Here is a 23621-nt window from a genome sequence, read left to right as displayed (position 1 = left end):
CAGTTATAATGCATTGTAAGACTTGTCATGAGCACGTATAGCCCCCTTGTAATGTCTTATAATGATTTTGACTAAATTCTAGCCAATTAGTTGAAATGTTGACAGATATGAAATAATATACTCCTTATCGTAAGACATTAAAAATACTTTATACTGAGTTAAAAACCATTAGGTCACAGTTAGGCCAAAAAGATCATGAAGGACATCAACCACCCGAGCCACGACCTGTTCACCCCTCTATCATCCAGAAGGCGACGTCAGTACAGGTGCATCAAAGCTGTGACCAAGAGACAGAAGCTGTTTTTCAATCTCAAGGCCATCAAACTAGCCATTACTAGCCGGCTACCAACCGGTTACTCAACCCTGCACCTTAGTGGCTGCTGCCCGATATACATAGACATGAAACACTGGTCACTTTAATAATGTTTACATACTGCTTTAGTCATTTCATATGGATATACTGTATTCTACTGTATTTTAGCCAATGCCAATCTGACATTGCTCGTCCTAATATTTATATATTTCTTAATTCCAATGACTAAATATGTGTATGTGACTAATAAAATTGTATTTTATACCTGCAGGCTTTAAATAAAATGTTAGGGATTACTCAACAAGCCCTTTCAAAAACGAGAAATTCTGTATGGTGTTTGCATCTCTCAAACTTTCTATGTCTATATCATTGGTTTACGAAATCATTTCTCGAAGTTACTTCTCTCATATTCTGTTGTCTTACATTTCTGATGATGCGTCGATGGGGTGAATGAAAGCAGACTGCTGAGAGACTGCAGTGCTCTACCCATTCGGGTGTGGAACAGGCTTGCATATCCGTGTGTGTGTGTTCTGCATGTGTAACCGATGTGAAATGGCTAGTTAGTTAGCGGTGGTGCGCGCTAATAGCGTTTCAATCGGTGACGTCACTCGCTCTGAGACTTGAAGTAGGGTTGCCCCTTGCGTTGCAAGGGCCGCGGCTTTTGTGGCGCGATGGGTAACGATGCTTCGTGGGGTGTCAGTTGTTGATGTGTGCAAGGGTCCCTGGTTCGAGCCCAGGTTGGGGCGAAGAGAGGGACGGAACCTACACTGTTACACATGCATGCGTGTGTGTGTGTGTGTGTGTGTCTATGTATGTGTTTACTTCCACACGCAAAGGATCCGTAACGCCCTAGCATGTTATAACTACATGGTACATGTGTGACAAACACACTGCAATGCCACAGAAAGCAGAACTATAGTGTTGACCAAGACCAGTCCGCTCACCATTTGTACATGCATGCTGACAATGCACAGTGTGGTGCACTGCTACAAACCAATCCATACAAACAGGATACATGTCAACATTGTGAAATGTTTAATTGAGGATTGCCTATAGAGGAAAATGTATGGGTAATTCCTTTAGGATCAGTAATCCTTAGGTTTAGTCAAATTTACTCTGGACCCTTCCTGTTTGGCTCAGCTGATGGCAACAAGCATTATGACCTCATCACAGTACTTGGTCATTGGCCTAGAGACCCTCTATCATTTGGCCAATCGTAGATTGATTTGGTGACGTTAGCTTTAAAGTCTATCAGGTTTGATAGGGAGGCGGGACAAAGCGCGGGCTGACGTCAACGATAGTCTATATAGCGCAGTGGTTGGCCAGACTGGCTAATGTACAGGAGAAGAAATATCAAAAGTTTCCACCTAAAAAATAACAATAGATACAAATACTTGTATTCGAAATAAATAACAGAAATGGACATTCATAATGTCTAGGTTTTCTATGTTACTTGCTTAAGCGCATCGATCAGCGCAAATAAACAGCTCTAAACTTTTTCTATCCCATTAACTTTACCCTCCCCATTTAGTTGCTGGTTGAACTTCATTTGCTTCCTCTTTTATACTCGCCATGTACAGGTTAAACTACAGGTTAAATATAATTTTGCAGCAGATGTCCTTACATTACCACAACTGCAAAAGCGAGCGTTCAAGAACATCAAATCCCAAAGTACCATTTTTATAGGACCATTACCTCCGCTGTCAGCGCCGCTGTATGCGTTTGTAGATTGGTGAGGAGTTCTTTTTCTTCCATTCGCCCGCCTACTCCCTGTCAGCAGACCTCCCCTAAAGAACTATTGGATGCCGCAGCCCTGTCCTAAACAGCTGTTTGGTGTTTTCCAACAGCACGATTCGACTAAACACGGTGTCAATCAAATTTAGACTCTGCCATGTAGCTCCTTGGATTCATGAAATCTACTGGCTACTGTACTCATATGTGTCCTCTGATTGGCTACATGGACTAGTTGTCAAGGCTATGGGCTTCATTCACCATTTTGCGATTGTAGTGTAGAATGTACCGAGCAGTAGTTTTACCTCCTTTAAGTTGCTTTACAGACGAAAGATAATATGACAGTCCGTTAATTGTCAACCCTGGATTTCCGACTTTTGGCCAACTATCAATTTTGATACTGACTCGATAAATATCTGCATTGAAAATAATTTTGTGGTGAGTAAAACCTACAAATCTTTCTTCTGCAGCACTGCAGTAGCCTGTTTTGCTTTATCGAGATGCTACGTTGTAGACGTTGTCTATAGTAAGCACCCTTTGTAACTACTAATGAAATTTAATTGTCCTTGTTTATAATACACCGTGGAGAGAAGCAAAGAGAGGATTGGATGGCACACTTCATTGAAAAGGGAGCGGTACGGGTGGATTGTCAGCCTAAAACTTTTCTCCCAGAAAATATTAAACGCCATAACTGCCATTATAAGAGTGAGACTTCCTAGAAGTGTTTTTCTTCCGTTGCGATTGAATGCAAAACCTTGAAGTCGTCTGAATCACCAACATAAGAGTTTTTAGCCTTATTATCTCTCCATGGGCTACTATTCGTCATACAAATGTATATTTCCATCTGTCCTTCGTCTGGGCTTGTGGGCCTCGTTTGTACGTTGTGTCCACAATTGTTACTTTTTATTGTAACTTAATTTACAATGTTGCAGTTTGCACACGTCGGGAAATGTGTCACTAAGTTGCATCCAGTATCGTCAACATTTTACAGCAATTGTCACACGAGTGAATTTACAACACAATTACTTTGGTTTCTGTCGCGCGATGTAATGACATATTGTTTGATTGAACTAAGCCTACTTACTGTCTGTTTGTAACACCCCATTGCGATTCGTTCCACAACACCGTATATCGGAAGAATGGGCCTTTACATTTTTAACTTCACGTGTAAATGTCGCAAGAAGAAGATTTTTCCAAGCGGCCTTGTGTTGTTTGGCCTGCGTCACTGGACTTCACGGCCCTGTTGTGTAGTAAACTGATAGTAATCACAAAGCACTAGGACCAATAAGAGTGCTTCACACATACACCGCACGGTACTACTCAGCAAAACTAACAGTGACCACATTCCTGCAATCGTTTGCATTTTACAGTACTTCAGTTTAGGGTTGTATTTTATTTTTTTATTTTTTTCTTAATCTAAATTCAGCCTAAGTCTACTTTAAGTACGTGACATTTGTACATTAGCCGGTAGTTGCACTATAGGTCCATATTCTCCAACAGTTATCATAGTTTTATAGTTCTATATTTATGCATCGAAGCTGTCGAGATGTAAATTCATCCCACTGGGCACACACTGGTTAAATGAATGTTGCTTTCTCGTCATTTCAATGAAATGATGTTGAACCCAACGTGGAACAGACGTTGAATTTGACGTCTGTGCCCAATGGGATGTTATGCTAATATGGATTTTCATAATGCTCTAATAGGACATTACAACAAGTTCTCCAATGGTGACAAATGGCAGTGCTAGGTTTATACGGCGTTGATATGGCAACATTTATTGAACATTGAATCAACACAAGATTGAACATGAACGCAATATTGACAAATGGATAAGGCTCATACATTTAGAATGGAAATGCGGTTGTGCCTTCTCTCGAAGTTGTTATCATTATGACACACCCACATACTTGCTGGTGTGCATAATGCACTATTGAGTAAACAATGTGCACACTTCCAACTTGAAAAAAGCGAGGCAACAAATTATTTTACGATGACAGTTCTTTGAATGCAATCTCAAGTCTCCTGAATAGAATTTGCATAAGACAGATACTGGGTTGTAACTGTGTGTATTATCAAACAGCAGTTTACATGTTGTGTGGTCACAACAATACAGGTCTGTAGTTTCTTATTACAAGTAGATGCCTTGGGAGTTCTGTCGAGCTGAATGTATTAAATTACTTGACGTACATGACATTGTAACAACCTAATATTCAATAAATATCATAATTTGTCCCAGACATGTTGTATATGTCTCAAACATACCATGACATGTAGCATTAAACTCCATGTGATTAAAGCAAAAGTCGTACTCTGCAAAATAATTTGGTCTAGACTTTGATGTTTTTATTTGGTCGTGTACAAAAAGATGATCAGGCTTTTTGTTGAATCACTTTGCGGTGTTGTCTGAAACTGAGGCTGATGGGAACTGTGTACTGGAAAAAACAACCCATAATGTAAGAAAGATAGGCCTACAACACTTGACGCTGCCTGTTTCAAAAGGAAAACCCAAAGCAAAACTGTTGGTTTTCAGATAGTTTCTTTTATCCACATAGGTCAGCATTCAACAACATGGATGTTTACCCTGGCAGTGACAAATGCCTCTAAATGAGTGGTTGGTATGAAATCTAAGGAGAAAGAGAGGGCTAAAGAGACAGGGTAAAAAAGTAGCAGGAAGTTAGGTAATGGTCCATGACAGGAAGTGTGGATTGTAGGGGCGGATTGGTTCGGCTACGAAATAGATAAAGGTCACCACCGAGAACGAGTGAGAGAGAGAGGGGGAAAGAACGCCTGAGTAAGAGAGAGAGAATGAGAGAAATGCGAGTGAACAAGAAGGAATTCCCCCACCTCCACTGCCTTAGCCAAGAAACCAGCGCGTGTGTGTGTGTGAGTGTGTGTGTGTGTGTGGGTGCAGACTTGTCTGGACGAGCACTTCCAAATGTGCCTGCCGCTATTCTGCTATGCTATATTGTTATATTACTTTACACGTTATATAAGATTGGTTCATTATGGTTTAATTTGGATTCACACAGTGTATAATTCTATGTAATATAGGCTACATTATGGAATGTACGCATTGTACACTGAGTATACAAAACATTAGGAACACCTTCTTAATATTGAGTTGCACCCCCTTTTGCCCTCAGAATCGCCTCAATTCGTCGGGCATGGACTCTACAAAGTGTCAAAAGTGTTCCACTGGGATGCTGGCCCATGTTGACTCCAATACTTCCCACAGTTGGCTGGATGTCCTTTGGGCGGTGGACCATTCTTGATACACAAGGGAAACCCAGTAGCGTTGCAGTTCGTTACACACTCAAACCGGTGTGCCTGGCACCTACCACAATACCCTGTTCAAAGGCACTTATATTCTTTGTCTTGCCTGTTCACCCTCTGAATGGCACACATACACATCATTGTTTAAATTGTCTCAAGGCTTTAAAATCCTTCTTTAACCTGTCTCCTTCCCTTAATATACACAGATTATTTATTTAACCTTTATTTAAATAGGCAAGTCAGTAAAGAACAAATTCTTATTTTACAATGATGGCCTACCCCGGCCAAACCCTCCCCTAACCCGGCCAAACCCTCCCCTAACCCGGCCAAACCCTCCCCTAACCCGGCCAAACCCTCCCCTAATCCGGACAACGCAGGGCCAATTGTGCGCCGCTCTATGGGACTCCCAATCACAACCGGTTGTGATACAGCCCGGGATCGAACCAGGGTCTGTATTGATGCCTGTAGCACTGAGATGCAGTGCCTTAGACCGCTGCGCCACTCGGGAGATCTGATTGAAGTGGATTTAACAAGTGACTTCAATAAGGGATCATAGCTTTCACCTGGGTTCACCTGGTCAGTCTATGTCATGGAAAGAGCAGGTGTTCCTAATGTTTTGTAATAAATTAGTAATACCCATTACTTCTTATGTTGGGTGATATATTATTCAATAATGAATGTATTACCAAGGACAAAAAAATACAGTTTTATAGAATAGGCCTATATTTGAAATTATTTCGAAAAAATGGGCCGTTTTACTTTGACAGCCACTTCACCCCACCTCAGCCATTGTCCGGTGAATGGGCTTTTTATAATGTCACAATGCATTTAACACATGAATAATCCAGTCCTCTTTATGTTCTGCTGTGTTTCAGGGTCTGGAATAAGGTGGAAAGAGCTGGAGACACAGAAAGAGGAAAGGGCGGGATGAGAAAGAGAGGAGCTGGAAGAGCAGGGAAGTAGAGGGAGGAGAGCGAGAGGAGCTGGAAGAGCAGGGAAGTAGAGGGAGGAGAGCGAGAGGAGCTGGAAGAGCAGGGAAGTAGAGGGAGGAGAGCGAGAGGGGCTGGAAGAGCAGGGAAGTAGAGGGAGGAGAGCGAGAGGAGCTGGAAGAGCAGGGAAGTAGAGGGAGGAGAGCAAGAGGGGCTGGAAGAGCAGGGAAGTAGAGGGAGGAGAGCGAGAGGAGCTGGAAGAGCAGGGAAGTAGAGGGAGGAGAGCGAGAGGAGCTGGAAGAGCAGGGAAGTAGAGGGAGGAGAGCAAGAGGGGCTGGAAGAGCAGGGAAGTAGAGGGAGGAGAGCGAGAGGGGCTGGAAGAGCAGGGAAGTAGAGGGAGGAGAGAGGAACTGAGAATCTGTTCTCTGGAAAAATAAGCCACTGTAAATCGTAAAGGAAACGCCAATGCAGAGATGAAGCCGATTAAAAAGCAAGGAAGGCGCTCGCCCCCGTCGACCCGGGCCAAAGGTGGGAAGAGACGGGGGGCGGTGGACAGTGGGGAGAAAAGAGACTCGGACGAGAACAGAGACCGATCCCCCAAAAGTCAGACCTCACCCCAAACCTCATCTCACTCAGAGTCTTCTCAGGATGAGTCGGTGACGCTTACGGCTAGGGCCACGCCAGAGAGGGAGGTCCACAGAGAGGGGCCCCGGCTCCCAGAGACAGCGGCCGCAGCAGCAGGGTCCCTCCCTGGGAAGTCGGAGGACTCCCGCCCGGGGTGCGTCAAGTCATTGAGCGCCCACAGCACAGACAGCAGCAGCAGCGCCGCCAGCGCCGCCAACAGCCCCAACCCCTCGTCCAACCGGAAGACGGCCACCTTCAAGGCCCGCGTCCCCAAGAAGAAGTACACCTCTGAGCACTGTGCTGCTGCAGCTGCTGCCGCCAGCAACCACGGATACCACGGCAACCCCGGCACGCCCCCACTGAACAGCAGTAGTGCTCACTGTGGCAGTAACACCGGTAGTCAGTCTTCGGGCGTATCTTCGGGGCCCGGGTCGACGGCGAGTGAGGGTGGTTCGCTCACTGACATCAACAGTCAGACCAGGAGACCAGTGGAGGACTACATTACCATTATAGCTCCACCACAGGACAGGGACAACACACCTGGACCCCCTCCCACAGGAGACAGAGACAGGAGAGGCCCAGAGGGAGGCAGAGAAATCTCCCCCAGCCCTGTCCGCTGCTCCTCTACAGACACAGCCAGCGAACACGACCCTGACGTGAGCGAGCCACGCCGCCCCGACTTTCCCCACACCAACCCCAACACCGAAGCACACACACTGGACCTGGTGCAACGTAGCACCCCACGCACTCCAACCCCACAGAGCCTGTCGGACGCGCTAGCCGACGCCCTGGCCAAAGGTCTAAAGAACCAGCGGGTGCTAGCCAGGCAGGCTCGGAGGAGGACTGGGAAGGGGGAAGAGGAGAACGGAAGGGGAGGGGGGAGGGAGAGTATGGACTCAGTGTTCCGAGCGGGCGTGGTGCGGCGGGTGAGCGGCGAGCACGGCAGCTTGGAGGTGCAGCTGAACGGCGAGAAGGAGCTGTACTGCTACCCGTTCCGCGAGGGCCCCCAGGGGCCCGTGGACATCATCATGGACGCCCCGCCGCCCGGCTCCCAGGCCGTGCCCATTGGCACCCCTGTGTGCGTGCCCTTCGGAGGCAATGAGGACGGCGGCACCACAGAAGCCCAGCGCCAGTGGTACCGAGAGGGCCTGGTCACCCAGGTGGACTCCCACCCGGCTGTGTCCTACCCCTATAGAGTGTTGTTAGAGGACAGAGCGCCCCCAGGGGATGAGGAGGGGGATGGCAGGGTGGGCACTCCTACGGCTGTGTGGGTGTCCCGTCAGAGCCTCCGCCTGCTGGTGCCCCCCTGGGACCTGGACCTTGGACCCTCCGGAGGGGGGCGAGAGGAGGGCAATGCTGCCGCTGAGAGGGGGAGAGAGAGGGAGAGAGAGAGAGAGGACAGGGACGAAATAGAAGTGGAGCAGGAGCTGTGTTTCATCAGCCATGGGATGGGGCTCAGCGCAGCTGTGGCTGGGTCCGTGTTGGGGAGGCTTTCATACCCTGGAACGGCCCCCGCCTCCTCGTCTTCCTCCACTGTCAGCTCCCCCGTCACCCCCGCCTCGGTGCTGAGTCTGGTGTCCGGAAGAGACTGGGAGCGAGAGAAGGACCTGGTGGAGAGAGAGCGGGAGCTCCAGAGGAAACAAGAGAGAGATAACCGAGAGAGGGCCAAGCAGCACCACCACTTCATGCCCCTGACCCCCGAGGAGGACATAGAGGTGTCCCACTTCAGCATGGTGCCCATGGGGGCGACGGGAGGGGCGGCCAAGGCCCTGACGGTGTCCCAGCACAGGCACATACTCTCCAAGCCGCCCCCGGGCTACCTCAGCCCCCACCTGTCCGTGGTACGGGGCCTCGGAGGCACCCCACTGGTGGGCCCCCACCTGGCCCTCAACCCCCACCCTCCTGCCTCCCCCACGGTGCTAATGGGCTTGGAGTCGGGAGCCCTGGCAGCGGGGGCGGCCGTCATCGCCACCCCTCAGCTCCCTCCTCTGCCCTCCTCGTCCTCCCGCGGCTCCTTGGATAAGCCACCCTCGTCAAACGCCAACTCCCACGGTGCACCTGGAGGGGGTGGAGGCTCAGGTTCGGCGTCCTCGTCGCGCTCCCGCACCCCTCTCACAGCAGCCCAGCAGAAGTACAAGAAGGGCGACGTGGTGTGTACCCCCACGGGCATCCGCAAGAAGTTCAACGGCAAGCAGTGGAGGAGGCTGTGCTCCAGAGAGGGCTGCTCTAAGGAGTCCCAGAGAAGAGGCTACTGCTCGCGTCATCTCTCCATGAGAACTAAAGAGATGGAGGCCAGCGGAGGGGGCAGAGACCGTGGCGGGGCCAGCAGTACGGGCACCCTAACCCCGTCAGACCTGAGGCTGGGCGGCGGCCGGACCAGTTCGGAGTTCGACTGGGACAACACGTCGCGAGACAGCAGCGAAGCGAGCAGTAGGGGAGGTGATTCACGCCCCCGCATGGTCCTGCCCTCGTTCCTGCCCCAGGACCTATCACACTTCGACTTTGATGAGTGCGAGGCGGCCACCATAATGGTGTCTCTGGGCAGCTCCCGCTCGGGCACGCCCTCCTACTCTCCCATCTCCAACCAGTCGCCCTTCTCGCCCACGCCGTCGCCCTCGCCAACCCCGCTCCTCAGCTTCCGCCCGGCCACCTTCAGCCCCATCACGGCCCCGCCTTCTCTCACCCCTCGCCGCCACCGCCATCTGAGCGGCACTAAGATGAGCACGCCGGGCTCGGAGCGCCACCTGTCGGGCATCGTACCCACGTTCCAGACCAACCTCACCTTCACCGTGCCCATGAGCCCCAGCAAGCGGAAACTGGATGCCCTTCCTCCGCCCCTGCCCCTCCCCGACCAGCAACTAGGGGAGACTATAGGCCTCCGGCCAGCCACCTTCAGGGTGCTCTCCCCTCAGAGCCAGCCCACCACCCCCTCCTCGCTCTCCTTCCCCCGGCCCCGGAGCGCCACCAGCCGCCCCCCGTCCTCCGCCGCCTCCACCCCTCCACCCATGCTGGTGTCCCCCACCCCTCCCTCCCCACTGCCCCAGGACCCCAGCCCCCGCCGCATCGTGCCCCTGCGAGACTCCCCCGTCATCGTTAGGAACCCCGACGTCCCCCCTGGCCAAGTTTACAGAGGGACCCTTAGGGAGGAGGGGAGGAGGGGGCTGCTCCTCCAGAGACCACAGCCAGCCCCTGCACCTTGCCACCGGCCTCCAAGCACCCGTGCCCATCAACGGCGCCCCACCAATGGAGCGGTCCTCATGCGAAACCCCGCCTCCACCCTGGTCCTTGTAACCTCCACCCAGTCCCTGACTCCAGCCGTCACAGGACGCCCTGTCCACTCCAGCCCAGCCCCCAGTGGTGGCTCCGCCTCCATGTCCTCTACTGGCTCCGCCCTCTCCAGCTCTGGATCAGGCGGTAGGGAGTGGGAGAGGAAGTCCGGAGGGCATCAGGACGGCATTGGAGGGACACTGCCCCAGCCGGTAGCCTGCCACCCCTCGCCCACTGCCCTGCTGCCCCTAATCCTACCAGCCGAGTCCCCTCAACCTGCACCCCGCAAGGACATCATCATGGGACGGCCCGGGACAGGTAACACCACAATCATTATAGGGGTATATAGGAGTTAATATAAAGGGGTTTATAAACTGGGTGGTTCGAGCCCTGAATGCTGATTGGCTGACAGCCGTGGTATATCAGACCGTATACCTCAGGTATGACAAAAGATTTTCACTTAGGGTTGTACTCACTTTTGTTGCCAGCGGTTTAGACATTAATGGCTGTGTGTTGAGTTATTTTGAGGGGACAGCAAATTTACACTGTTATACAAGCTGTACACTCACTACTTTACATTGTAGCAAAGTGTCATTTCTTCAGTGTTGTCACATGAAAAGATATACTCAAATATTTACAAAAATGTGAGGGGTGTACTCACTTTTGTGAGATACTGTATATATTTATATATTTGTAATAATGACATTTACAACAATACTGAATGAACAATGAACGCTTTTATTTTATCTTAATATAATACATAAATAAAATAAATTTTGTCTCAAATAAATAATGAAACATGTTCAATTTGGTTTAAATAATACAAAAACACAGTGTTGGAGAAGAAAGTAAAAGTGCAATATGTGCCATGTAAAAAAGCTAACGTTTAAGTTCCTTGCTCAGAACATGAGAACATATGAAAGCTGGTGGTTCCTTTTAACATGAATCTTCAATATTCCCAGGTAAGAAGTTTTAGGTTGTAGTTATTATAGGAATTATGACGCGTCGACTATTTCTCTCTATACCGTTTGTATTTCATATACCTTTGACTATTGGATATTCTTATAGGCACTATAGTATTGCCAGCCTTATCTCAGGAGTTGATAGGCTTGAAGTCATAAACAGCGCTGTGCCTCAAGCATTGCTAAGAGCTGCTGGCAAACGCAGTAAAGTGCTGTTTGAATGAATGCTTACGAGCCTGCTGCTGCCTACCACCGCTTAGTCAGACTGCTCTATCAAATATCAAATCATAGACTTAATTATAATATAATAAACACACAGAAATACCAGCCATAGGTCATTAATATGGTCAAATCCGAAAACTATCATTTAGAAAACAAAACGTTTATTCTTTCAGTGAACGGGTGGCAACCCTAAGTCTAAATATTGCTGTTACATTGCAAAACTTTCAATGTTATGTCATAATTATGTAAAATTCTGGCAAATTAATTACGGTTTTTGTTAGGAAGAAATGGTCTTCACACAGTTCACAACGAGCCAGGCGGCCCAAACTGCTGCATTTACTCTGACTCTACTTGCACAGAACGCAAGAGAAGTGACACAATTTCCCTAGTTAATATTGCCTGCTAACATGAATTTCTTTTAACTAAATATGCAGGTTTAAAAATATATACTTGTGTATTGATTTTAAGAAAGGCATTGATGTTTATGGTTAGGTACATTTGTGCAACGATTGTGCTTTTTTCGTGAATGCGCTTTTGTTAAATCATCACCCGTTTGGCGAGGTTGAAGTAGGCTGTGATTCGATGATAAATTAAGAGGCACTGCATTGATTATATGCAACGCAGGACAGGCTAATTAAACTAGTAATATCATCAACCATGTGAAGTTAACTAGTGATTATGTTAAGATTGATTGTTTTTTATAAGATAAGTTTAATGCTAGCAAGCAACTTACCTTGGCTTCTTGCAGCCACAAGGTCCTTTTGATGCTGCACTCGCATAACAGGTGGTCAGCATGCCACGCAGTCTCCTCATGGGTTGCAATGTACTCGGCCATAATTGGCATTGGAAAATGCAGATTACCGATTGTTATGAAAACTTGAAATCGGCACCTATTAATCGGCCATGCCGATTAATCGGTCGGCCGCTAGTTAGTATATAGGTGTTAGTATATAGGGGTTAGTATATAGGGGTGTATAGGGGTTAGTATATAGGGGTGTATAGGTGTTAGTATATAGAGGTGTATAGGGGTTAGTATATAGGGGTGTATAGGGGTTAGTATATAGGGGTGTATAGGGGTTAGTATATAGAGGTGTATAGGTGTTAGTATATAGAGGTGTATAGGGGTTAGTATATAGAGGTGTATAGGGGTTAGTATATAGGGGTTAGTATATGGGGTGTATAGGGGTTAGTATATAGGGGTGTATAGGGGTTAGTATATAGGAGTGTATAGGGGTCAGTATATAGGGGTGTATAGGGGTTAGTATATAGAGGTGTATGGGGTTAGTATATAGGGGTGTATTTGGGTGTATAGGGGTTAGTATATAGAGGTGTATAGGGGTTAGTATAAAGAGGTGTATAGGGGTTAGTGTATAGGGGTGTATAGGGGTTAGTATATAGCGGTGTATAGGGGTTAGTGTATAGGGGTTAGTATATAGAGGTGTATAGGGGTTAGTATATAGAGGTGTATAGGGGTTAGTATATAGGAGTGTATAGGGGTTAGTGTATAGGGGTGTATAGTGGTTAGTATATAGAGGTGTATAGGGGTTAGTATATAGAGGTGTATAGGGGTTAGTATATAGGGGTGTATAGGGGTTAGTATATAGGGGTGTATAGGGGTTAGTATATATAGGTGTATAGGGGTTAGTATATAGAGGTGTATAGGGGTTAGTGTATAGGGGTTAGTGTATAGGGGTTAGTATAAAGAGGTGTATAGGGGTTAGTATATAGGGGTGTATAGGGGTTAGTAGATAGAGATGTATGGGGTTAGTATATAGAGGTGTATAGGGGTTAGTATAAAGAGGTGTATAGGGGTTAGTATAAAGAGGTGTATATAGGTTAGTATATAGAGGTGTATAGGGGTTAGTATATAGTGGTGTATAGGGGTTAGTATATAGAGGTGTATAGAGGTTAGTATATAGAGGTGTATAGGGGTTAGTATATAGGGGTGTATAGGGGTTAGTATATAGAGGTGTATGGGGTTAGTATATAGGGGTGTATAGGGGTTAGTATATAGAGGTGTATAGGGGTTAGTATATAGAGGTGTATAGGGGTTAGTATATAGGGGTGTATAGGGGTTAGTATATAGAGATGTATGGGGTTAGTATATAGAGGTGTATAGGGGTTAGTATATAGGGGTGTATAGGGGTTAGTATATAGAGGTGTATGGGGTTAGTATATAGAGGTGTATGGGGTTAGTATATAGAGGTGTATAGAGGTTAGTATATAGAGGTGTATAGGGGTTAGTATAAGGAGGTGTATAGGGGTTAGTATATAGAGGTGTATAGAGGTTAGTATATAGAGGTGTATGGGGTTAGTATATAGAGGTGTATAGAGGTTAGTATATAGAGGTCTATAGGGGTTAGTATATAGAGGTGTATAGGGGTTAGTATATAGAGGTGTATAGAGGTTAGTATATAGAGGTGTATAGGGGTTAGTATATAGGGGTGTATAGGGGTTAGTATATAGAGGTGTATATGGGTTAGTATAAAGAGGTGTATAGGGGTTAGTATATAGAGGTGTATAGAGGTTAGTATATAGAGGTGTATGGGGTTAGTATATAGAGGTGTATAGAGGTTAGTATATAGAGGTGTATAGGGGTTAGTATATAGAGGTGTATAGGGGTTAGTATATAGAGGTGTATAGGGGTTAGTATATAGGGGTGTATAGGGGTTAGTATATAGAGGTGTATAGGGGTTAGTATATAGAGGTGTATAGGGGTTAGTATATAGGGGTGTATAGGGGTTAGTATATAGAGGTGTATAGGGGTTAGTATATAGAGGTGTATAGAGGTTAGTATATAGGGGTGTATAGGGGTTAGTATATAGAGATGTATGGGTTAGTATATAGAGGTCTATAGGGGTTAGTATAAAGAGGTGTATAGGGGTTAGTATATAGAGGTGTATAGAGGTTAGTATATAGAGGTGTATAGGGGTTAGTATATAGGGGTGTATAGGGGTTAGTATATAGAGGTGTATAGAGGTTAGTATATAGAGGTGTATAGGGGTTAGTATATAGGGGAGTATAGGGGTTAGTATAAAGAGGTGTATAGGGGTTAGTATATAGAGGTGTATAGAGGTTAGTATATAGAGGTGTATGGGGTTAGTATATAGAGGTGTATAGAGGTTAGTATATAGAGGTGTATAGGGGTTAGTATATAGAGGTGTATAGGGGTTAGTATATAGAGGTGTATAGAGGTTAGTATATAGAGGTGTATGGGGTTAGTATATAGAGGTGTATAGAGGTTAGTATATAGAGGTGTATAGGGGTTAGTATATAGGAGTGTATGGGGTTAGTATATAGAGGTGTATGGGGTTAGTATATAGAGGTGTTTAGAGGTTGGTATATAGAGGTGTATAGGGGTTAGTATATAGAGCTGTATAGGGGTTAGTATATAGAGGTGTATAGGAGTTAGTATATAGAGGTGTATAGGGGTTAGTATATAGAGGTGTATAGAGGTTAGTATATAGAGATGTATGGGGTTAGTATATAGAGGTGTATAGGGGTTAGTATATAGAGGTGTATAGGGGTTAGTATATAGAGGTGTATAGGGGTTAGTATATAGGGGTGTATAGGGGTTAGTATATAGAGGTGTATAGAGGTTAGTATATAGAGGTGTATAGGGGTTAGTATATAGAGGTGTATAGGGGTTAGTATATAGAGGTGTATAGAGGTTAGTATATAGAGGGGTTAGGGGTATATAGACATCATAGTGACATACATCAGTGATAAGGGAAATGGGGAGAGTTATTATTGGAGGAATGCGACACTATTCTTCCATGACAAATTCCATCATTTGGTGTTTTGTTGATGGTGGTGGAAAACGCTGTCTCAGACGCCGCTCCAGAATCTCCCATGAGTGTTCCATTGGGTTGAGATCTGGTGACTGAGACGGCCATGGCATATGGGTTACATGGTTTTCATGCTCATCAAACCATTCAGTGACCCCTCGTGCCCTGTGCATGGGGGCCTTGTCATCCTGGAAGAGACCACTCCCATCAGGGTAGAAACGATTCACCACAGGTTGAATGTGATCACTCAGAATGGCTGTGTATTTATTGGCGTTTACCTTGCCCTCTAAGGGGTTGTGTGGATCTAAACCATGCCAGGAGAATGCACTCCCACATCGTAACAGAGCTGCCAAGAACCCTCATTTACTCAAGTGTTTCCTTTATTTTGGCAGTTACCTGTGTGTAAAAGTGAGTGACTTCAGTGACAAGAAATGTACATTTGTACTTTTGCAACATGGCCGCAAGAATGCTGTGTCAGGCATTACGTAGTAGGCAGCTAAATATAATGTTGGTCTGGTATGTCTTTCAGAATGTGTGTGTGTGTGTTTGAGTGTGTGTGGTGTGTGGTTTGGTGCAGGGTGTGTGATACAGGGTGTTGGTCTGCGTGCTTCAGTTTCAGTTAAACTCTTAAAAGGAATGTGTCTAGACATGCAAGGCTGCTGACAAATGCACACACAGTCACACACACACACACACACACACACACACACACACACACACACACACACACACACACACACACACACACACACACACACACACACACACACACACACACACACACACAGTCACACACAGTCACACACACAGCTCTCAATATAGCAGACAATACACAACCTCGGGCAGAGCACCAAGGGCAAATCCAGTGTTTTTTTTTATCCCACTGAACTGAAAAGGAGTAATCATATTGCAGTGTTGTCATGGATACTTTGTCTCTCCATAGAATTAGTGCAGTTAAGCTTAGAACTCTCTCTGCTTGTTGGATCGTGCTTCTCTCTGCTGTTCTATCAGTTATTCTCTATGGGGGCAAATCCTAACTTCCACTTCAAATTCTCACTTAGTCCCGTTGAAGTCAATGGGAGATTAAGTGAACATGTAGATTAAATGGAAGTTAGGATTCGCCCCTATGCTTTCGCTCCTAACTTTCTTCTAGAATCTAAAACCTCATAGACACCAGTTAGTGTTTTCATTGTAACACTCTCTCAACACACCCCAGAGTTCGGAGCTAGCCCGTCTAGACCAGTAGTCTCAACGTGTGTGTATGAAATGACATGCTCCCCCCATGACCCTGCCGCGTGTCATGAGATTATCTGAGGAGGGCTTGCAAGTTAACCACTTCAAACACTTCTGAGAAGAGACCCCTCTCTCTCGTAAACACAACTCATTCATCCTTCCTCATGTACAGTGTCTCACCTGACCAACATCGAATCAAATGGAATGTTATTTGTCACATGCTTCATAAACAACAGGTGTGGACTAACAGGGAAACGCTTACTTACGGGTCCTTCCCAACAATGCAGAGAGAAAGAACATGGAGAAATAATAGAAAAGTAAAACACGTAATGAAAGTAATAATAGATACCCAATGAGTAACGATAACTTGGCTTTATACACAGGGATTTATTTTATTTAACCTTTATTTAACTAGGCAAGTCAGTTAAGAACAAATTCTTATTTACAATGACGGCCTACCAAAAAGCTAAAGGCCTCCTGCGGAGACGGGGGCTGGGATTAAAAATAAAAAATATAGAAATATAGGACAAAATACACATCAGGCAACAACATAGCAAGGCAGCAACACATGACAACACAGCATGGTTGCAACACAACATGACAACAACATGGTAGCAACACAACATCGTAGCAGCATAAAACATGGTACAAACATTATTGGGCACAGTCAACAGCACAAAGGGCAAGAAGGTAGAGACAACAATACATCACGCGAAGCAGCTACAACTGTCAGTGAGAGTGTCCGTGATGGAGTCTTTGAATGAAGAGATGGAGACAAAACTGTCCAGTTTGAGTGTTTGTTGCAGCTCGTTCCAGTCGCTAGCTGCAGCGAACTGAAAAGAGGAGCGACCCAGGGATGTCTGTGCTTTGCAGACATTTAACTAGGTACCAGTACCTAGTCGATGTGCAGGGGTACGAGGTAATTGAGGTAGATACTGTATGTACATAGAACTGGGAATAAAGTGACAGATAATAATAGCAGCAACAGCATATGTGATGAGTCAGAAAAGTTTGTCCAAAAAAGTATGTCAATGCAGATAGTCCAGGTAGCTATTTGGTTATCTTTTAAACTAACTATTTAGCAGTCTTTTAGCTTGGGGGTAGAAGCTCTTCAGGGTCCTGTTGGTTCCAGACTTGGTGCATTGGTACCGCTTGCCATGCGGTAGCAGAGAGAACAGTCTATGACTAGGGTGGCTGGAGTCTTTGATCATTTTTAGGGCCTTCCTCTGACACCGCCTGGTATAGAGGTCCTGGATGGCAGGTAACTCGGCCCCAGGGATGTACTGGGCCATATGCACTACCCTCTGTAGCGCCTTGCGGTCAGATGCCAAGCAGTTGCCTTACCAGCGGTGATGCAGCCAGTCAAGATGCTCTCAATGGTGCAGCTGTAGAACATTTTGAGACTCTGATGGCCCGTACTAAATCTTTTCAGCCTCCTGAGGGGGTAGAGGCGTTGTCGTCCCCATTTCGGGACTGTATGGGTGTGTGTGGACCATGATAGATCCTTAGTGATGTGGATACTCAGGGGTCACTTTGAAATGTCAGGGGAACGATCTCAATGCGACTCAAAAATCGTAAAAGAAGTTGCAATATGTGAAACCCCATATACTGTAAGTACAGTATATGTTATTCTTCACCAACTAGGTTGTCATTGTAAAATATAATTTCTTCTCTATGTACTTTGAGAAATATCTGAATCAATTGAAGCATATTATATACTAACCAAGACCTATGTTCCTTTTCCAATAAGACCCTGTATATTAGTATTCCATTTGACTGTTTGACTGTTAACCAGTGTGGATTCCAACATGGTGGGTCACTTCCCAATGGGGCTGAGATGGACATGACTAAAGACTGGGCTCTAACAGGAAATATTTTGTTTTTCTTAAGGGTCACAAGAGAATTGAAATGGCGGGGAATTCAGTATGGTCACGCCGTCATGGCACAAAGACAATTTGGGAACCACTGCAGTTAACACTCACTATTTGAGATTTTTTTTTAAATCACCAACTATTCATAATATTTTCCTTCTGAATCCGCCTTTTCCTCCCACAGTATGGACCAATGTGGAGCCCCGGTCAGTGCCAGTGTTTCCTTGGCATTCATTGGTCCCTTTCCTGGAGCCCAGCCAATCGAGTGCGGCTGCCCAGCCCACTGATGGCCAACAGCTTGTCAATCAGAGCAACGGTGAGGAATAAATTGGCCTATTCTGGTCAGGTTGCATACACAACTCATATGTGTTGTACTTACTTATATTGTAAAGATATTTATAGGGAAAAGTGTACAGTATACCGTATTGCATCTTTCACTATTTGCTGCATCACTTCATAAATAAATAACTCTTAAATAACTGAACTAAAATAAGTACAAATAACAGTACAAATTAATAAAAAAAAGTTTATGTTGGTGACATTCAACCTGCCTGTTTTTACATTGAGATTTAATTACATGGATTACATTGAGTTTATTAACGAGTCCAAGAATCATCATTTCCCTATGAAACCATTTTAGCTACTTAATGTAAGGGATAATCAACAAGGGGCTATGCGTTCTCTGGAAATAATGCATGGCGCGGAAGGTGGGTGCAACGACACAGAGCAGAGTGAAAATTACCAACCAATTACAGATGAGGGATGAAAACCAACCAGCATCCACCAGCTAACTCCCCTCTCTCTTGGTCAGAGCCTCGTTGTGGGGTGGCCCTAGTGAGTGACGGACGGGTGGGCCCAACAGATGCAGGACGAGGGTCTCCATCCCGCCCACCGACCTCCTCCAATGACAACAACCCCCAAGCTGAAAGAGCAGAAAGAGGCGGAGCCGACAGCGAGACGGAAAGCGATGCAGATGACCCGTACGTTTTTTATAGGTTGTTTAATGGTCGTTCGAAAGTGTGTCATCTGTTGTATTGCAGGTGACACACTACAAGTGGGATGTAAAATGAATTAATGCTGTCTGTAATATTTGAAAGCCCCCCTAGGGCTTTCTAGAATAGTCTTTCACAAAGGCTTGCATTGCAGTAGGAACCAGGAAAGACCGGTTCTCTTTCAATTCCTCTAGCTTATTATTGTTGAATAAATTTAGTTTGATGGAGAGACCTACATAGAGCAAATGTTATAGCTGTGTTTGTATACAGTAGAATGTACCACTTTAAACCCCCAAATGGGCTTAGAAATTAAGTGATGAAGAAGGATAAATCTTTCTGCCCCACTCATCAATTCTTAATCGAGGTAGGTTTCTAAGGGCATATTCTCTTGAAGAAACTATTAGCACAGAATTGAAAAAGATAGGAAAATCTGCCCTTTTTTCTGGTTCTCCTACACATTAACACATGATTATGTTTTTCTGATTGGCAGGCCATATTCACATTAAGTTTCTGATTGGCAGGCCATATTCACATTAAGTTTCTGATTGGCAGGCCATATTCACATTGAGTTTCTGATTGGCAGGCCATATTCACATTAAGTTTCTGATTGGCAGGCCATATTCACATTGAGTTTCTGATTGGCAGGCCATATTCACATTAAGTTTCTGATTGGCAGGCCATATTCACATTAAGTTTCTGATTGGCAGGCCATATTCACATTAAGTTTCTGATTGGCAGGCCATATTCACATTAAGTTTCTGATTGGCAGGCCATATTCACATTGAGTTTCTGATTGGCAGGCCATATTCACATTAAGTTTCTGATTGGCAGGCCATATTCACATTGAGTTTCTGATTGGCAGGCCATATTCACATTGAGTTTCTGATTGGCAGGCCATATTCACATTACGTTTCTGATTGGCAGGCCATATTCACATTGAGTTTCTGATTGGCAGGCCATATTCACATTAAGTTTCTGATTGGCAGGCCATATTCACATTGAGTTTCTGATTGGCAGGCCATATTCACATTACGTTTCTGATTGGCAGGCCATATTCACATTGCGTTTCTGATTGGCAGGCCATATTCACATTAAGTTTCTGATTGGCAGGCCATATTCACATTGAGTTTCTGATTGGCAGGGCATATTCACATTGCATTTCTTATTGACAGGTTCTTTCCAGGTGTAGCAAATGATACTGCCCCGTCTACAGGCACTATGAAGAGGCGGTCTCAGTCCCTCAGTGCTCTTCCAAAAGATGGAGACAGAAAGGTGAGCTCTCTGCTTGACTGTCTCTGGCTTTTATTTTATTAGCTGTGTCTCTCAGTCCAATATCTCCCACTCACATACATTATGTGTCCCTCGCTCTGTGTGCCATTAGCTCAAACTTGAAATTGCCATTATCTACAGATCAAGGATCAGATTACATGACCCCCAATGTCAATCTTACCATTAGGGGGATAAAGAATATCTGACCCTGTATCAGTGGTTAGGGTCAAATTCGAACTACTCCTTGTGGCTCATCGCTTCCATGCACCCTCTTACCTCTCTCTCTCTCTCTCTCTCTCTCTCTCTATCTCTTTCTCTCTCTCTCTCTCTCTCTCTCTCTCTCTCTCTCTCTCTCTCTCTCTCGCTCTCTATCTCTCTCTCTCTCTCTTTTTCTCTCTCTCTGTCTTAGAGGGAAAAGGACCACATTCGGCGGCCAATGAACGCGTTCATGATCTTTAGCAAGCGTCACCGGGCGCTGGTGCACCAGAGGCACCCCAACCAGGACAACCGCACGGTCAGCAAGATCCTGGGCGAGTGGTGGTACGCCCTGGGGCCACAAGAGAAGCAGAAGTACCACGACCTCGCCTTCCAGGTACATACCAATGATATACAGTGCATTCAGAAAGTATTCAGACCCCTTGAATTTTCCACATTTTGTTACGTTACAGCCTTATTCAAAAAAACTAAAATCCTCATCAATCTACACACAATACCCCATAATGACGAAGACCCTTTACTCAGTACTTTGTTGAAGCACCTCTGGAAGCAATTACAGCCTTGAGTCTTCTTAGGTATGACGCTACAAGCTTGGTACACCTGTATTTGGGGAGTTTCTCCCATTCCTCTCTGCAGATCCTCTCAAGCTCTGTCAGGTTGGATAGAGAGTGTCGCTGCACAACTATTTTCAGGTCTCTCCAGAGATGTTCGATCTGGTTCAAGTCCGGTCTCTGGCTGGGCCACTCAAGGACATTCAGAGACTTGTCCCGAAGCCACTCCTGCGTTGACTTGGCTGTGTGCTTAATGGAAGCCACTGTGTTCCTGGGGACCTTCAATGCTGCTGATATGTTCTGGTACCCTTCCCCAGATCTGTGCTTCGACACAATCCTGTCTCGGATCTCTACGGACAATTCCTTCAACCTCATGGCTTGGATTTTGCTCTGACATGCACTGTCAACTGTGGGACCTTCTGTAGACAGGTGTGTGCCTTTTCAAATCATGTCCAATCAATTGAATTTACCACAGATGGACTCCAATCAAGTTGTAGAAACATCTCAGGGATGATCAAAGGAAACAGGATGCACCTTAGCTCAATTTCGAGTCTCATAGCAAAGGGTTGGAATTCTTATAATGTATTTTTTATAAATTTGCAAACATTTCTAAAAACCTGTTTGCGCTTTGTCATTATGGGGTATTGCTGAGGATTTTTATGTGTTTAATCCATTTTAGAATAAGGCTGTAACATAACAAAATTTGGAAAAGTCAAGGGGTCTGAATACTTTCCGAAGGCACTGTATATAAACCCTGGATGACTGACAGGGGTTATATACATACTGTATTGAAGCCACTGCCCAGTCATCTTGGTTTCTCCTCCAGTGTAAAAAAGATTTTGGAAGCTATAGAAATTAATGTCTACATTTATTTTTTGCACGCTTATTCAATTGCAGACACCCTAATGCATACTTTTAAATGATATTATGTTGGCTAAATATAAAAAAGTTATTAAAAAAAGGTATAAAAACATTTTCCTTAAAGTATTTTTTTAAGAGAGTTCTAATGTTACTGTCCCCATTACGGCAAAAAAAAATGACTTAAATTCATGTAGTTTTGTTCTTGAAACATTGAATTGAAATACTGTAGAATTCCATTCATTCCTATGGAGGACTGCTGCTACTGGGGAGTGCCAATATGGCCGACCGGTGTCTTCAAAGCTTCTCAATGGCCAATACAGAGCATCAGCAATCCAGGGTTTATACACATTATTGTTACATAGACCATACAGCACAAGCAGATCTGGGACCAGGCAATAATGATTATGTTAATATAAAAAGATTGTATTGTTTATTGTGCCTTTCAATACACCCAAGGACTTTGAACCGGAGAATAGGATATTCGGTTTTCTTTCTGTCCTTCCTCTATCCTTTTAATGTTATGACTCCTTGTGACTGACTCTATTCTCCCTCCATTCCTCCCTCCCAGGTGAAGGAGGCTCACTTCAGGGCCCACCCAGACTGGAAGTGGTGCAACAAGGACAGGAGGAAGTCTATCTCTGAGGGCCGAGGGACCCCAGGGGCCAAAGAAGCACGCGAGAGGAGCATGTCGGAGAGTGCAGGTCAGGGTGTGTGTGTGTGTGTGTGTGTGTGTGTGTGTGTGTGTGTGTGTGTGTGTGTGTGTGTGTGTGTGTGTGTGTGTGTGTGTGTGTGTGTGTGTGTGTGTGTCTTTTCACCATAGGTGCGTTTGCATTTGTGTATGTTTATTTATCATCTTAAGGTCTTACACTTTACTTACAGGAACATGTACATAGTAGTGAGAGGACTGTAATGAAAAGTGTTACCTACTTATTGGTATGTGTCTGTGCTCCACTCCTCTGAGTGTGCATGTGTGTGGGTGGGTTTGTTTTTCCCTGTGACTATTTTTAAATGTCTTGCGTGCAATGTACGCTATTGGCCTTTTTACCAGACACTGGACGAAATGGCAAGCTCAATTGAGAATCTCCATTGAAAGTGCTTTTTCGTCCAGCACTACGTTTAATGTGTGTCTGGGAAACCAGCCTTGTTTAATGTGTATGTGGTTTTACTAAGACTCTTTCTCCCCCCTCCTCCTCCATAGAGCCCGAGTTAGTGTCTCAGGGCATGGAGCTGAAGGGTACGTCAGGCCCGGGCTGGCCTGGGGGCTCTGAGCATCATGTGGGGGCCTACAGTGGCCAGCTCCCTCGCCCCCGGGCCTTCTCCCAGAGTGCAGTACACAGCCTGGAGAGGAGGGAGCGGGCCAGAGATGTGGAGAAGGTACAGGACTGATATAGTTAGTGGCATCCCTTTTTCTTCTGTTCTACCTGTTTTGTGCTCCATTTTCCACTGATCCTTTTTTTTGTATTTTCTTTTTTCATATTTTTCCATCTTTCTTCTCTCTGTTTAATAATAGTTCTAC

At 45.4% G+C, this 23621-nt stretch overlaps 1 protein-coding gene across 2 annotated transcripts in view; it reads left to right on the top strand.

Annotated features, from left to right (window-relative positions):
* The first annotated feature begins 2244 nt into the window (after window positions 1-2244).
* LOC106570138 (protein capicua homolog) overlaps window positions 2245-23621 on the top strand; it is a 35748-nt gene continuing 14371 nt past the window's right edge. For both annotated transcript variants that reach the window (XM_045694664.1, XM_014142175.2), the window contains exons 1-8: window positions 2245-2482; window positions 6196-10458; window positions 18401-18532; window positions 19028-19196; window positions 20381-20480; window positions 20887-21069; window positions 22674-22806; window positions 23304-23479. In XM_045694664.1, the coding sequence (XP_045550620.1) occupies window positions 6723-10458; window positions 18401-18532; window positions 19028-19196; window positions 20381-20480; window positions 20887-21069; window positions 22674-22806; window positions 23304-23479 (4629 nt within the window). In that variant the 5' untranslated portion in view covers window positions 2245-2482; window positions 6196-6722. The remainder of the gene's footprint in view (window positions 2483-6195; window positions 10459-18400; window positions 18533-19027; window positions 19197-20380; window positions 20481-20886; window positions 21070-22673; window positions 22807-23303; window positions 23480-23621) is intronic.

The sequence above is a fragment of the Salmo salar genome, chromosome ssa14 (assembly GCF_905237065.1).
Source record: "Salmo salar chromosome ssa14, Ssal_v3.1, whole genome shotgun sequence".
In the NCBI taxonomy this organism is placed as follows: domain Eukaryota; kingdom Metazoa; phylum Chordata; class Actinopteri; order Salmoniformes; family Salmonidae; genus Salmo; species Salmo salar.
This window is presented reverse-complemented; position numbering and strand designations above follow the sequence as displayed.